The sequence below is a fragment of the Folsomia candida genome, unplaced genomic scaffold (assembly GCF_002217175.1).
Source record: "Folsomia candida strain VU population unplaced genomic scaffold, ASM221717v1 Fcan01_Sc013, whole genome shotgun sequence".
NCBI lineage: Eukaryota > Metazoa > Arthropoda > Collembola > Entomobryomorpha > Isotomidae > Folsomia > Folsomia candida.
In genome coordinates, this window is record NW_019091205.1 from 804,020 (window position 1) to 820,705 (window position 16,686).

The window sequence follows — 16,686 nt, forward strand, 5'->3', positions numbered from 1 at the left end:
ACTTTAATATCAAGCCCTGAGGGAAGACTATAGCTAGTTACATTAATCACGTTAGTTCGTTGTATTGATTTGAACTGTACAATTTCAAGATTTCAACAAAATCGGAGTATCACACTTCAAAGTATCGTATTCTGAGTGAAGTTCTGGTAATGTTTGGTTTAATTTCTTGGTTCTTTCAAGTTTTGAACCTTTTGGATACAAATTTGCATTTCCGCGAGATTAATCATTTACACTTTCAGTTCGAGTATAGGTTTTAACAATAAAATAATTGTTGAGCAACAATAAAATAATGTAAATTGCTGTTGAAATGTATAGTATATAATTGTAAATTTTTAACAGGGAATTTATCTCATGAGGAAAGTTAGGGGCGCAAGAAAAATTTTGCCTAGGGCGCAAATATACCCAGCCCGGGCCCTGCCTCCACCACCCAGATAATTTTACTTCGCCTAGGCTGTCTGTCGCATGCAAAATATCTGTTGTAAATTAAAATATGCAGGTCATAAAAAAGTCGCTCATAGAGTCACCTAACAAATCTAAAAACAATGGTGGTCTTGCATTGCATAATATCGTTGAATATAATATAGTTTATAATATAGTTTAAAATATAATTAAAATATAGTTTATATAATAGTTTAAAATATAATTTAAATATAAAAAAATTAAATATAGTTTAAAATTTCGGTTTATCAGTACAACGAGCACGATGTCGAGCTAGTTATACAAATAATTAATAAATATTTAGGGACGGATGAACCATATGTTAATTAGTACCAAATTATCATAATAGCTAATAATAATAATGATACCCTTACCACCCAGCAATGTTGATCTGGATATTAACCAATTCAAAAGTTAACTTTGGATCAAAAAATTAATTCTATTCTTATTTTCTTACGTGACGCCGAAACATTATTGTCGATATTTTGCATGCGACAGACAACCTAGGCGAAGTAAAATTATCTGGGTGGTGGAGGGAGCTTGTTTAATACTTTTAAGTACACTTCCTCACCTTAGAACTTTTTACTTTTTCAAGCTATATTTTATTTAATTCTTTTTTAGGTTTGAATTTTAAAAGCAAATATAGAACATAACCATTATTACACGCTATTTGCAACGAAACATTTACACTGTTAGTCTTGCGCATATCGTAGCCAATTTTTTAAAAGTGCCAGTTGATAGGTGTCAGTTCCAATATGCCTAACCGACTCAAATTTGCTCTTCGACTTAGAAAACCATATGTGACAATTTCTAAAAGGTATGGGTGACTTCAAAGGGTCCCTCCACATAAAAATGTTCCCAATTTCAGTTCATATTCTTCCATTAGGTGCGACTAGAAAACGCTGTACCAAATTACAACTCGATTGGATGAGTTTCAAAAATCGGTATGGGTCATCCCCTATGGTCCGTCCAGATGAAAATTTTACAATTTTACTTCATATTATTTCATTAGAAACCATTATCAACCTGTGTACCAAATTTCAGCTTTGTATAATAATTTTGAAATCTGGTGCATAGCACCCCTCACTTAGATGACCCCTACGGGTTTACCATTTGACCGATTTCTCCCACCATCGAACTCGTTTCCTAGATTTGTCCGATATGCACATGGTAAAATTGTTTCACGGACGGGCATGACGGTCCCATTAGTCCGGGCACGGGCTAAGAGTATAAATTACTCCATGGCGAGGGTGTAACTATATAGTTACTATATAGCAACCGCTCGGAAATTTTCGTTATAAGGAAAAGTCGCTGGTTTCTCAACCAATCGACCCAATTCTTGTTTCCCCTTATAGTATAGTGGGGGCGATCTTTCATAAATTTAGATACCCAGCTATGTAGGTAGTCTCCTTCATACTTAAACTACGAAACGCAACCATTCACTACCATCAAAACTTTTTTCTGGGAGGTCATATCGAAAATTCCCTTAGGATAGCACTAGATTATGTCCGTAATTGATTTTTCGGTCTCTTTATTTTTTTCTCTAAAACGCACCCCCTTGGCTGTAGGAGGCGGTCAAGGTTTTCGAAGGGGGGGGGGGGGGTGAATGCATACTAAGGTGTAAATGTAACCATAGTTTTTTTACCTCACCTTAGAAAAAGAATACTCTTCACTTTTTTGGCGCGTACCGCTTGAGGAGGGCCCTTCATTTCTTTAGTAGGGCTTTCTTTCTGGGTATTATCCAGAGGTGGCAAGTACTACATTTTAAAGCCCTAAGCCTAAGCTTCAGTTTGAGCACTTATTGGATAATCTGCGTCAACAAGGTCAGCTCTGAGGGTATTTTCCGTTGGAATTTCGCGGATTTCCTTGGTTTCTATCCTTCAGCGCCTTTACGATGGGCGTGGTCCTTAGAGGTTGTCCAAAAATCTTTCTTCGACTGTTCTTAGTCGATCCGGTCCCAATAAAGGCTTTTATAGTCAGTTGGGCTAAATTCAAGTGCACGTTTGACTCCTATCACATTTTTCAAATTCGCTATTTATCTTCCCATTTTTTTGGTGACAAATTACCGTCACCCGTGTCCTTTCTTGATTTTCTCTGCCGATATGCTTTGCAAACAGTTAAAAACTGACTGATGGTATTTATGCAAAATCGCACGAGGAATCCAACGCAGTTATCAGATTTTCATTATCTCCAGCGGTTTTAAAGTTATTAGCTACTAACACTTAGCCTGGGCCCAGTAGGTAACACAACATAATGCACATACTTCCTCCTACTCCTTAGATTTGCGTGAAAAGTTCAAAAAATCCAGCCTTAAGCAACCACATGAAAATGCTTCGCACCAAGCGGGACCCACCCACCTGCCACCAGGCATTTTACACGGAACAAAGCATAAGGAGTCACATTTCCACCATACACACAACGATAAACCGACCTCGTCACCCATGCGGATATCCCGGATGTGGAAAAACATATTTGAGCAAGGAAGCTGTATGCCACCACGTGAAAACTGAACACGCCGAGAATCCGACTCGATTTCCATGCACACTTTGCGGTAGAGAATTCAAGGCCAGATACCACCTTGAGACGCACATTCGCACCCACACCACGGAGAAGGCCTACCTCTGTTGACCTGTGGGAGGAGGTTTTCAGAGGGGAGCAATTTAAAAAGGCATCAGGTACAAATAAATACTGTATGCCTCGTTACTATTTTCTTGGGTAGAATAATGGAAAACAATAACAAAACTTAAATAAATAAATACTTCTTTCATATTTTACAGCTTACACATTTGGAAAAATCTACCCGAAGGATTTTCAAGTGTGAACTTTGTCCTCGGATCTCCATGAGTAGAGATGACTTAGGAAAGCATGTCCAGTCTGTGCATGACAATCAAAGAAATCATCCGTGCACATTTTGTGACAAAACATTCTCGACAAAACGCAATATGAAACGTCACGTGGAGACGAGACATCCGGCGAATCCGGAGAAGGCCTATTCTTGCGACAAATGTGAATTCAAGACCCACGCGAAAGTAAATTTAGTTCAGCACGCGAGGCGTCACAATCCAGCGAATCGATGGGAATGTTATTTCTGCCAGAAGGAGCTGTTCTATTTTGGGGAAATGGTGTCACACTTCCGTCGTCACACTATGGAATATTGATCCTACAGCAAATTAAAATTTAAAAAGTCGACAATTTTTTTCGGAAAGGTCGATCATAAATACACCTGTAATTAATATCGTCTATTATTTACATTGAGATTCTCACTTTGAGAAGCAGCATTGAAACTATTTGTTAGAAATTTTTTGATGGATGAACAAGGTATTAATAGTGTTTAGAAATCATACTTTCATAATATGTAATGGTCTGAAATCTATGAGAAGTTTGTGAGAAATGACGTGCATTCATGTCCGTTTTTATGTCTCACTACCGCATGTATATAGTTATTGATGAAATTATATTTCCAGCATTAATTAATAAAGTAACGTAATTTTACAACATTTTTTGACAAGTGCATATCCATGGAAACGAGATCAGGATACTTATTTACATAAGCAGCTTTACGACATTTGCGAAATACATACATAATATGCAAATATCCTTACGAAGGACGCAATTTTTTGATCTTCTTAAGTTTGCTAAATGGGTTTTGAGGCTAAATATGAACTTGAACCGCTAAAATTCGATAGCTAAAAAAGTGAAGTTCTTATATTCTTTAACTTTTTACCGAGAAGCGATTATTATTGAATTATTATTATTAAATTATTATTATAACTTTTTACCTACAATTTTATTACTTACGTGAAACTACGTTTTCCCGGGGAATTGAACACGGGCAGGTACTTACGTATAGGGAGAAATCTAGACTGCCTCGAAACCGTTACACTTGGACGGTCCCATCTCTATTTCGGTCCACAAGGAAGGGTAGTCTGGTGGAATGTGCGTATTGTCACAAGCGTAAATACTATTCACTAAATACAAAGCGTGTTGCAAGATACAAAACTCACTTTTATTTTTGAGACAACAAATGTTAGAGACAACTGGGGTTATTGAAATTTGCATGTGTCGTACCCAGATACTCAAGGAACAGTTTGCAAAATAACTCTTAGTTCTATACAGCAACATGCCGCCACACCCCTCCATGGAGTGCGAGGTAGGCGTAAAATAGTTTTCCAAAGATGAATTGTACCATAAAAAATTATTATGAAACTGGCGACAACTGAATTCAACGCCAGTCGAACCCTTATTGTTACCAGTGAATTAAATGACGCTAGCAAAAAGAGGCAGGTATCATTGGCTGGAGTCCAAGATCAGCCAGCATCGAGGACGAGTTACGCTAGGTTGCAAATTTCGCCAACAAGAAAAATCCGTCACCACTGATAAATATGCAAAATGTTGGGGGTGAGTCAGGCAACAGTTTTTAGGGTCATTCACTCTCGCCTAGTTAGACTAACGCGTAGGAGGACCCAGTGTACGCCCTCAAGCCGTCTTATGTACATCAAGAATTTCGAAGTAACTTCGAGATAACTGTATGAGAAATACTTTTCCAGAATTAAATTTTATACTGTAAGAACTCTTGACGAGTCGCTTGACATTATTCCGAAAGATTATTTTGGATTTGGGTACTTGAAGCAGAGATTTTCAATCGGACGGCTCAGGCGTTAAATGTGTTTTGGAAAATTTTGCATTGGTGGGTGGAACAAAATCACTCCAAAAAAGTGTCAAACGTGATGATGGCGTTCTATCATTTTACAATTAGCCGGCCTAATTGAGGCCGGCTGCATGCATATGCTTATCTTTTTACACCCATTATAAGTTTCGACAAATATTACAAAAACGTTCAGCTTATTTATATAATCAATAATAATAACTTGAAATCTATTAATGATTGCGAAAATTGATTTTAATCGCATGAATTGCCCCTCCATTTAAGGAGGAATATCTGTACGTGTACATAACTAGCGTAAAATGTAAGTTCGCTAAATTCAATCAATAAAATAGAGTAGTATATTCCCATAAATTTTTCAACCTCAGATTTCAACTTGCAAGCCCTTGGTGTCATAAAAATTCTCAGATTTCCACCTTTATTGTCAACATGGAACCACGTGGTGCCACAAACAATTTGAAGATCTGTTTTTGTAGCGTCCCAATCTAAAGTCCAGTTTTCGTGATTTCTTCTGCTGCGTCAAAAGCTGGAATTTGAGTTGTAAATTAGTTGTAACAAATTGGATTTTTATAATTTTTAAATAATACTTATAAATATACAGGGTGTTAATAAAGTCCGATCCCATTTTTCCTGTAAAAAAGTGAAGGCTAGTATAAAAAAAAACTACCCGTGATACTTACAAAAAATGTTCGACATATTTACCTTAGTATTTGGTCTTGTTACCATTTACTTTAACCATGCCCTCAACTCTTTGTTTAAGGCTCTGTGCGAATTTTTCCAATGTGCCTCTGGAAATCGAATTCTATACATCTTGAACTTTTTTTTACTAGCTCTTCCCTCGTCCGGGGTTGTGGCTCTTTGTATACATTTTCCTTAAGTATGGACCACTGGTTCTTCAGGGGATTCAAATCTGGGCCGTTAGCGGCCCACACCCCCTTGCTCCAGACCGTTGAAACTTGCGTCTTGATGAGACTCAAACTCGCTTTTGCTGTATGGGCTATAGCACCATCCTGCATGAAAACTATTTTTCTTTCATTCGGAAATATTTCCTTGTTCCCCATGCTATCGAAATAGATAGGTAATATTTTTTCCATATAATGCTTTGCATTGACTGATTTGCCTTTTGGTATGATATGTAGAGGGGTCACGCAACGTGCACAAAATCCACCCGCTACCATAACTTTAAGCCCGAATTTTGGGATCGCTCTTGATGGTACATCCGATTTGTTTTCTGTCCTGTAACGAACATTTTGTTGGTTCAATTTTGGATATAGTTCAATAATAGATTCGTCAGTCCAAAGGATGTGACTGCGCAATTCTTCACCAAGTCTTTTTTCACTCAAATGGGCACTTTTCTGAAGGAGTTCTTCAAATTTCAGACGGTCATCGATATATTTTTGTGACATGAGAGGTTTTTTTGGTTAGTTTGTAAGCTGTGTGACCCCACTTCGTAGTTTTCACAAATTTTTGCACGGTCACACAGTTAATTTGCTTCTTCTTCTCTTTATAGCGTTTTGAGTCATTTAACTCCCTTGCTCAATTACGTAATGAACTACCGGTTTTCTTGCAAAGTCTGTTTTTAATCATTCTTTTTGTGGTAGGTGACACCTTTCTGGGTCGCCCTGGTCGCTTTTTGTCGTGGACAAAATTTTTATTCTTCCATTTCCAAACAGTTCTGCGGCTGCAGCCCAATTTTTGCACAATTTCTGTAGGTTTAAGCCCCTGCTGATGCAATGTTTGTATCTCAACTCTAAGATGCTCATGACTTACACGTTTAGTTGTTCCTCCCATGGTAAAAATTTGAAATAAATAACTTCACTGGTTCAAAAGTTCCAGCTGAATTTGTAACAACCACGCTCCAAAAAATGCATGGGATCGGACTTTATTAACACCCTTTATACTTTTATAATAATTGTAACCTAAATTGTTTGCCAGAAAATTAAACACGGGAAGGTGTGCATGTACGTATGCAAAGAAGAAAATGATGATGGGTTTTTTATATGAAGGTATTTTAGGTCACAATCATGAGAAGTCATGAGGTACAAATGTGTGTCAACATAAGCGACACATTTGAAGCGGGGGAGTGGGAGGGTGGGTCGATATCTGTAAAACCACGAATTTTGAGTGAAATAATTTCCGAACGTTCCACAGTGAGGGTTGCTTTAAGTGTCTGCAAATTGTGTGAATATCTGCATTGCAGTTGACAGTTGGCCCACAGCGTAACATTCCTAATAAACTTTACGATGTTATTTAAACACCGAGGAAGGGTTGCTTTGAATGGTGGTCAACATTTTGGGTCTTTCAGGGCACTGTGCTTGTGTGAAGACCTCGTGCCTTCACTCGCTTTAGGACTTTCACGAGTTCTGTACCCTTCTCTTTCTAAAAATAGACTTGGTCTGAAATTTGTAAGAAAAAAAATCTACAGCAGTTTGGGTTTAGACTTTTACGTTGGAAGGCGATTTAAACTTGAAATTTCGTCAACAATACGAAATCAATTCATTAAATTATTTACGCAAGAAATAAATATTGCCATTTCCTGTAAGTATTTTAACTAAAAAGTGCAGGGAGTACAGTTTATTTACTAAATTCCTTTAAAACTAATGGTAAGATTAAGAATAATGGATCCATGTTGAGGAGACGGATTTACCTGTTCCACGTGTGTAAAGTCGTTCAACACTAAACGACACTTAACAGGTCACATGGTCACGCACGACACCGATGCCAAGGTGAACTGTGATGTAATTGATCTATTTATACCACTATGAAGCAATTTTAAAACTCGACCAATTATACACATAATTTTTGGACAACTTCTTAGTTCTGTGGATAAATTCGAAAAATCCACGAGGCGTAGCAATCCACACGAACATACTTCACTAAGCGGGACCGACCCAGTTGCGGCATTTGTCACCGCATATTATTTGCTCCTTCAACTTTAAGGAGTCACATTGTTACTATTTGTTACCGAGCACAGGACGATGAAACACGTATTCCATGCGGATTTTCCGCCTGTGGAAAAACGTACTCGAGCAGGAATGGTCTATCAAGACACATAAAAACTGAACACGCCGAAAATCCTACCCGATTTCCGTGCGCGGAAGAGAATTCAAACTCAGAACAAACCTTGAGAGACACATTTCCACCCACACGACGGGGAAGGCCTACATTTTTCCACTTGTGGGAAGAGTTTCGGCCATCGGGCAACCATGAGGAGTCACGAGGTAAAAATAAATATTTGTGTGTTCCATGTGCGCGAGGAGATTCTAAGGTACAAAAAATTGGACCTCGTAAATAGTTTGTTTAAATGAAGGAAAATGCAGGAAAAACTCAGCGATGCATAAATGTTCCTCCATTTGCAGGCGACACATTTGGAAAAATCTGTCCGAAGGATTTTCAAGTGTGAACTTTGTACCCAGATGTCCTTGAGTAAACCTGACTTACAAAAGCATGTTCAAGTTGTACATGAAAATCAGAGGAAGTATCAGTGCGCATTTTGTGACAAAAGATTTTCGAAATCGGGCAATATGAGACTCCACTTGGACGCGAAACATCCCACGAATCGGGAGAAAGTCCATTCCTGCGACCAATGCGAATTCAGGAGTCATTCGAAAGTATATTTAGTCCAACACGTGAAGCGTCACAGTCCTGCGAATTAGGGGTGTTACTTCTGCCAGAAACTGTTTGGCAGTTTTTCAGGATTAGTGAGACACTGTCGTCGGCACACTTTAGAACAGTGAATATCTTGAGATATCTCTCTCTCTCTTATCAGTGAAATTTGTTGTGCGTATTTTTTGATTTTAATATACCAATTTGTATTTATATTATGAGTGTAGGACGACTATAAATGCATATGCGTATACTTATTTTATTACTGCCAATTCAAATTTTAAAATTCGATTCACACATACTTGTCAATTTATTGCGGAATGTCTGAACTTGTCTGTAATTAGTAATTACTAGGGATGTGCCGTCATGACATGTCATTGACAAATTGACATATTGACATGTCATAAATGTCCAATTTGTCAGACATTTAAAATTTGCGACAAATATGACAAATATGACACATATGACAAATTCAAAATATCATAAATGTCCAATTTGTCCGACATTTAAATCTCAGACAAATTAGACACTTATGACAAATTGAATTTCACAAATGAACAATTGTCAGTGTGATCGACATTTATTTTAAGCAGTAAACTAAACTTTTTTGAATTTTTTCAAATAAATCTGGAATGTCCCGTAATTTCGAAAATTTCAAAAAAGTTGAGTCTACTGGATATGGTCACACAAATATCTGGGATCACAAAAATATAAATTTTATCAATATTCGAACAAAATTGGATTTTGGTGAATATTTGAAGTTGGTAACTTCTGCAGCTCTTATCACTTTGAGGGGGTGTGGCGGACGCAAATGTGGCCGTCCTACATTAGATTAGAGGCATCACATATTCAAAGGGCATCAAGATCTAAAGAGGGGCATGTAGAGGGTCTCTCCTATTGAGTCAGTGTGTGCAAAAAGGCAGCCTTTTTACTTTTTGTAAATGCTTTTTTGCCTTGTTGCCTTTTTCAATGACCTTTTGCCTTTTTGCGTGCCTTTTTGATGCCTTTTTGCCTCTTTCCTGCCTTTTTGCTCGATTTTTGGGAACTGAACCCGATTTATTGTCGTTTATATCTTATTATATGTTTTTAAAATTGTATTTGAGAGTTCTGACTTTTATCAATACTTCAAATTAGTTTAATACTTTTCCCTACATATCTTCAGCGTTGTTTCTACATCGCCATCAGCTTAATTAATCAAATTTTGACTGAAAGGTCATATTTGCGAAAAGTATAAAAAACGCAATGAGTAACTTTCACTTTAATTTTATCACGGGGTTTACGTCTCATCTCGCCCCAAATTAGCAAAAGGGCAAAAAGGCAAAGAGGCAGGCAAAAAGGCACTGCCTGCCTTTTTGCTCTGCACACCCTGTATTGAGTACACATAAGAATTTTTTTATTCAAACATTTGTCTGTAAACAATGGCTTATGTATATCCAGAATTAATACCATTGATAAAATAGTTAAATAGTAATTGGTAAACTTGGAAACAATTGATAAGTAGTATCATAGGTAAATTAATTAAATCAATTACTTAAGTGCACTTGTCTCGTTTACTTTTGCTGTTGTACCCTTATTTGAAGATTTAAGCAACTCCTGCCTTAAAATCTGCAATATCTTACTCTACGAACTCCATCGTAGGGTTTTAAAATTTTCCGTAGCTTAATTAATCGAATTAAATCAATGTATATACCAATGTTTATTTTCTTGATAAGGAGGCATTCCAAAAGACTCAATTACAAATTCTAAAATAAATGGGGAATATTGAGACAAAATGTCATATTTGTCCAATTTGTCCAATTTGTCCGTCATATTTGTCATAAATGTCGGACATATTGAAATCGTGACAAATTGGACGGACAAATTGACAAATATGACATTTATGACAAATATGACATTTATGACAAATATGACAAATATGACATATATTCGCTTGACACGGACAAGCTCCATCCTTAGTAATTACAGAGCATTTTTCATCAGTAATTATTAATTACTGATGAAAAATGCTTTGGAGAATTTTAGTAAGTAAGTCAAAGTTGCAATTTTTAACGAAATGACTAAATAAAAATCACTGTAATTTTTTAATCCTTATTTCCAATATGCAACCACTTAACTGCTGCAGTGTCATAAGAATTACCGGATTTGCATTTAACATGTGCATTAATAACCAACATATGCATAAATAAATACATATGCCAGTTTTACTCTGGTCTGGTGAATGCAGAGAAATTACAAATAAAAGTACTTGTACATTGCGACAATAACCTGAAATATCTGTACATTCGGTAGCTAAAAAGTAAAAAGTTATCATTTTTATATAAGTTGTACGTCAAAACAAAAATAAAGTGGTGTTAAATAAGGATAATATTTAACTGATCATAATTTAATACTACTTTTGACCATAATTAATACTTTTTCCCCGAATACTATTTCTCACCATAATAAAGTGCTTCCTTGTGTATAATAATTACTCGATTTTACCATAAGTAAAAATACACTTTAAAATCGCTTTAAAATATGAAACTTTAAAAAACTTTACAAACTTTTCGATTTTTAGGCAATCATTCCTTAAACGTTTTAAGTAACGTTTTAATATCATGGAACTTTTTCTTTTCCCTTCCCGCGCGGTATCCTTCCTATACTATTAGTATGGTAGGGATACGAACGCGGGAGGGTAAAGAAAAAGTTCCTTGATATTATGTATCAACTTTTTCTAATCGCTTGCTTCCCACAGTGGATAGGTGTGAATGATTTTAGTAATTCAATTCTAATCCTTGAATGTAATTGGATTCTAATCCTGCATAATTTGGACAATTTGCAGGGGTAATTATTCTTCGCAGATATCTTGTCCGTATATTGTCCAAATTTATATTCGAATATTTTCAAATTCCATCTTTAAAAAATATAGTTTGTATAATCCTCGATCTGGCATGAATTCAAACATTTTTTTAAATTAAAAAATGTTAATTGTTGCATTTTAATATGCAAATATATTTGCATTAAAACATATGCGTGTCCACACTAACCCCTCCACTGGCCCCACTTACCCCATTTGGTGGGGTTACTGTGTACACCTGTTTGATTTATTTTAAATAATTGATAAATATTACTTCCAATTATATTTTAAAACTTTTTTTGATCATAAACTAAAGCGAAATAGTTGGTTGATAATGCATGTGTTCAAAATAAGTATTTTTGACTCGGAAGCATCTTTAGTTTCACTGAAGAACGCAGATTCGGAAAAAACGTGGCCCCACTAACCCACACTGCCCCTACTATGTTTAACAAAGATATATTTTTACTCAATACTTGTATAATCCTCGCTCTGGCATAAAAAACTAAAGAGTATTTGCCAATAATTTGGTTATGGTAGACGGAGGATTTATTATGTATAAGTCAGTATTCTAGTTATGGTCAAATTAGATTCCATTATGATGAAAGAAAGAATTTGGGACAAAAGTATTAATTATGGTCAGAAGTAGTATTAAATTATGATCAGTTAAATAGGACCCGTTAAATAATATTTAGTGTAGCCCTCCGCGCTCCCAACCAAATAACCTTGTTTCCTCCGCCAGCCCGAAATCTAGTTCCACCGAAATCCCTTGTTTTCTGCATTGTTCGTGGTGACTGAGTTTAAAAAAATTGGCACACATATGGTACACATTGTCAACTTCCAATTCCCAGCGCAACCCGACTCCTCACTGGATTAAGGTACTAATTTTTTTGATACGTAATATCTGGGTGACCCTGTGATGGATCGCCCATCTCCTTTTACGCCTGACTTTTAGTTGCCTGCTGACAGTAAGTACCTGCAATTTAGTGTTTGTACATATATAAACTTACTAGCGTATAGCCCGGCCAAGGCCGGGTTCTAGGGTTCCAGTGGGGGGTGTGCCCAAAGCGAAAAATCCGTCATACTATACTTTAAATAATTCCCAGTGGAGGCTTTCTCATACCACATACGTACATCAGAGTGAGGGTTTGCCCAAGTCATGCTGCATTTTAATTAATCTCGTCCGCTGGTGGAAAAAACTTTTTCTTCCCGGTATCCAACATTGCCAAAAAATTTCCCGGTCCCAAAAATTTCCCGATTTAGTGACCTTTATAGTAATTCTTCTCACAAACGCTTTGGACAATACAATAGTACTTAGCTAATTACTTGGTGGTTGGTTTACTAATTGTAATTAACATGCGTTTCTATTATTACACTGCATTTGATGCTACGTATATTCATTTGTGGGAATAAGAAGCAGGAAGTTTTGTTATATTTTTCAGCGTTGATCTTCAGTCCCGCGAAAGATCAGATCAACACTGCGTGTACATAGATAGGAGATTTTAGAATTTAATTGAGTGTAGTAAGGAGTAGAAACTACTACCAAACTAATGCTTTCAGTATTTTTGATAAGAAGTATTTTGTATACAGTATGGTAAAGCTAACTGTATATACGAGGAATGAATCGCGTAACTGCAAGAGTTCTCATGTTACAAATTTCTGGTTGATCTTGAGGATCAGTAAGCTTCCGATTTGAAATCAATTTTTCGAAAGTGTTTTCCCCCATTTATGCATCGTTGAAGGCGAGACCCACAGAGCCAGTTCTCGGTGGAAGCACCCACTAAATTCAAGAACCTTATACCATACATAATGTGATGCATAAGTTATTTGACGCATTTATCTTCTACCTCTTTTCGATAAATTAGATTTATGGGAACTATAGCCAACCAGCTCACGCTTGCCAAAACAATCACAGAAATAGGTCATTTGCTTTCTAGCGACCCGTAGCATCGGGGAGTCCAACATTTGTTAAAGATGGCTATCTTTCAGGGAATAATTAGTATTACAGTGTCATGTTGCAAAGTCTTCAACAAAATGTTCGATTTGAGTGATTCGATTTGAGTGTCTGCCTTGTCACATTAACCTATATGTATGTAGCTAGGTTTCGAGGGTTCTTTGTGGATTGCTTCGAATTGAAGCCTTCAGGGCATTCTTCTTGGCTGGGGTTTTGTGGGTTTCGAAAATGTCTTTTTCGACCGTTCCTTGTCAACCTAAATAGTCTCCAGGAATCCTTTTCTAAGGTCATGCAAATTAATGGCTGTTGGCTGTAGCCAAGGAACAAATAACCTTCCGAAGTGTGCGTTTACAGGTCACCTCGAAAAATATATCATAAGAAAAACTTTGTCAATTTCCAACTGATTTTGCTCAAATTTTGCACACTATTGGGAATAGGAAGAACGCCATTTTTGACGACTCCATTTTTAAGTAGATGATTTTTTTCCGACTTATGGGCCAAAAACACCCTCCAGGAGGATGTTTCTTGGAGGATTCCTCCCAAAACAATTTCGATAGAGTAATTTTGTGAACCAGAACTCAAAATTCAGACATAAAAAATATTATTTCGTATATCTATTGCTATATTTTTGCTTCCGCGAGTAACAAAATCGGTTATCAAATGGCTGAGATAAGTCGGTTGAAAATTTGCCCAGCATTGCTTCACTGGGGGATGTTGTGGTAATAATGCCAGTTAATCATTATGCCATGCACCCCTGTTAATTGATGAATAAAGGAACAATTTAAAAAGTTGCAAAATAAAAAAAGAGATGCTTAGATGAATAGTACATATATAAGTGCAACCAAAAGTTTAAAATAAAATAATTAAAACGATAATAAAGTTACCTATGTGCGTCACCGCCCGCCGTATTTTTGATACCACATAGATAAATTGCAACAAATACTCAATAATTATATTTATTCAATTAAAACTTAGTTAATATTCAATTCACGATACTTTACACGTTTTGGCTCTCTAAGTTCAAGACGGGCCGCAAATCCGCTCATCGGGTGAAACACATTTCGACGAATAATTTCAAATTGTTACGAATTCGAAAAATGTGACGAAAAACTTCTAAAACTTTTTAGTGGTATCAAACATACAGCGGGTGGTGATGCAAATAATTGATTATCATTTTAATAGTTTTGTTTTAAACTTTCCGTTGCACTTACTCTTCACATAAGAATCTCGTTTTTTCGGGTTTATTTTATTGGAGACTAGACTGAATGTTACTTTCAACTCCCTTAACAATTTTATATTTCGCCATTCAAATTTCTATTTTGGATGTTAGAAACCCCCGCTTCCTTTCAAGATTTTACACACTAATTTGCCTTATAATATTTAAAAATTGACTTGCGGTATTTATTCAAATTTTAAATGCATTTATCAGATTTTTATTATCTCCAACGATCTGAAAGCCTCTAGTTTTACCACATTGTGCATACAACTCCTCGAGACGGAGTTCTCAATTAAACAAAAACATTGATATCCGGTAGGAATTCATATTCAATAAAATATAGCTTGAAAAAGTAAATTGTTCTAATCATAAGGTGTGGAAGTGCACTTAAAAGTACTAAACAAGCTCCCCACATCTCCGCCACCCAGATAATTTTACTGCTACGCTATGTTGTATTTAGATCGCTAAATGATTTTTCATGAGAAGCATATATACCTAACTCCGTGCACATATATACCTAAAACCTATTCCCAAATAATATACAACTTGGCATAATGTCTTTCACGGACGATGGTGAGAGTGGGATTAGTCAAAACAACTTATAGCAAAACAACTAATAGCCTCCAAAAAGCAGGAACCCCATAAATAATTCTGGGGTATTTGTACTGGATGCGACTAACGCATTTTATAGGTCGGACTATGCTAACTAGGGCTGACAGATCCGGATACTCCGAATTCGAAAAATCCGGATTTTTCGGATTTTGGATACTTCGAAATCCGGATTTCCCTAACTTAAAGATTCATATTCATTTACGATGTAAAGATTCAAATCTTGGCAAGAAGTGTGAATTAAAAATAAATTGGCATGCTATTCATTTCAAATATACTTAGTTTATAATATCGGACATCAAACTCACTTTTTTGAAATTCTACATTTTTTCAGTTCATGAACTGATAAAAATGCCTGGAAATTACATGAGTCGTCAGAAAATTTTCTAAAATATTGAAACTTCTAAAAAAGCTGCGATTGCAATTGAAATTAATAATTCTATCTGATATCTATCTGATTCGTTCAAATATCAAGGAAATAAATAATAACAATAAATAAGTCCAATCCGGATTTAAATCCGGTCTTAAGGAAAACGGATAACCCGAAACCCGGATTTGAAAATTGGGAACGTATTTGTCAGCCCTAATGATAACGCAGATTTGACAATTCCCGCTTTATAGTCTTGACGTCGGTTCGTATTATCCGTGTTTCAAATCCTTTTCGTCCGATTTTCTTCCCACTTTCGGTTTTCCGTCCGCTTTTTCCTCCCGTTGTGTAACTTCTCCGCCTCACCCGTTTTTTTCTTTCCCGTCAATTGAAAAATTGCGAACTCATATCTTATCCTCCTGGATCGTATTTTTCATCGGTTGTTCAACTCCTTGCGCTTCTCCATTCAGCTTTCCACTTTTTCCTGGATTTGTTAAAAACTTACCTAAAAGAAACAGGACAGAAAAACGGGTTTTCCTTTACGCTTCAAATTTTTCGGTAGGTTTTCGATTCCCGCTTTGTATTTCTGTCTTCCATTTTCTCTCATCTTCCTTCCAGTTTCCTCTTTTTCGTCCGTTTTTCCTCCCTCGCAATTTTTTTCTGCCCGCGTCGTCTTTTTTTCGGTCGTTTTTCTCCCTCGCAATTTTTTTCTTTCCGCTTCGTATTTTTTCGCCCTTTTTTATCTCCTTCCCGTTTTTTTCCTTCCCGCTTCGTATTTTTTCTTTAATTTTTCTACCGCTTTCCCGTTTTTTTTCCTTCCCGCTTCGTATTTTTTTCTTTAATTTTTTTCCCTCCTTCCCGTTTGTTTCCTCCCCGCTTCATATTTTTTCGCCCTTTTTTCTCCCTCCTCCCCGCTTCGTATTTTTTTGCTCTTTTTTCTCCCTCCTTCCCGTTTTTGTCCTTCCCGCTTCGTATTTTTTCTTTAATTCTTCTACCCTTT

At 36.4% G+C, this 16,686-nt stretch overlaps 1 protein-coding gene across 1 annotated transcript; it reads left to right on the forward strand.

Moving 5' to 3' along the window:
* Positions 1 to 7,800: 7,800 nt before the first annotated feature.
* Positions 7,801 to 9,020, forward strand: LOC118437478 (zinc finger protein 782-like). The gene is made up of 3 exons (XM_035856503.1): positions 7,801 to 7,839; positions 7,956 to 8,369; positions 8,461 to 9,020. Exons 1-3 carry the CDS (start codon positions 7,801 to 7,803, stop codon positions 8,755 to 8,757), a joined length of 750 nt encoding a protein of 249 aa, XP_035712396.1. The 3' UTR covers positions 8,758 to 9,020.
* Positions 9,021 to 16,686: the final 7,666 nt, after the last annotated feature.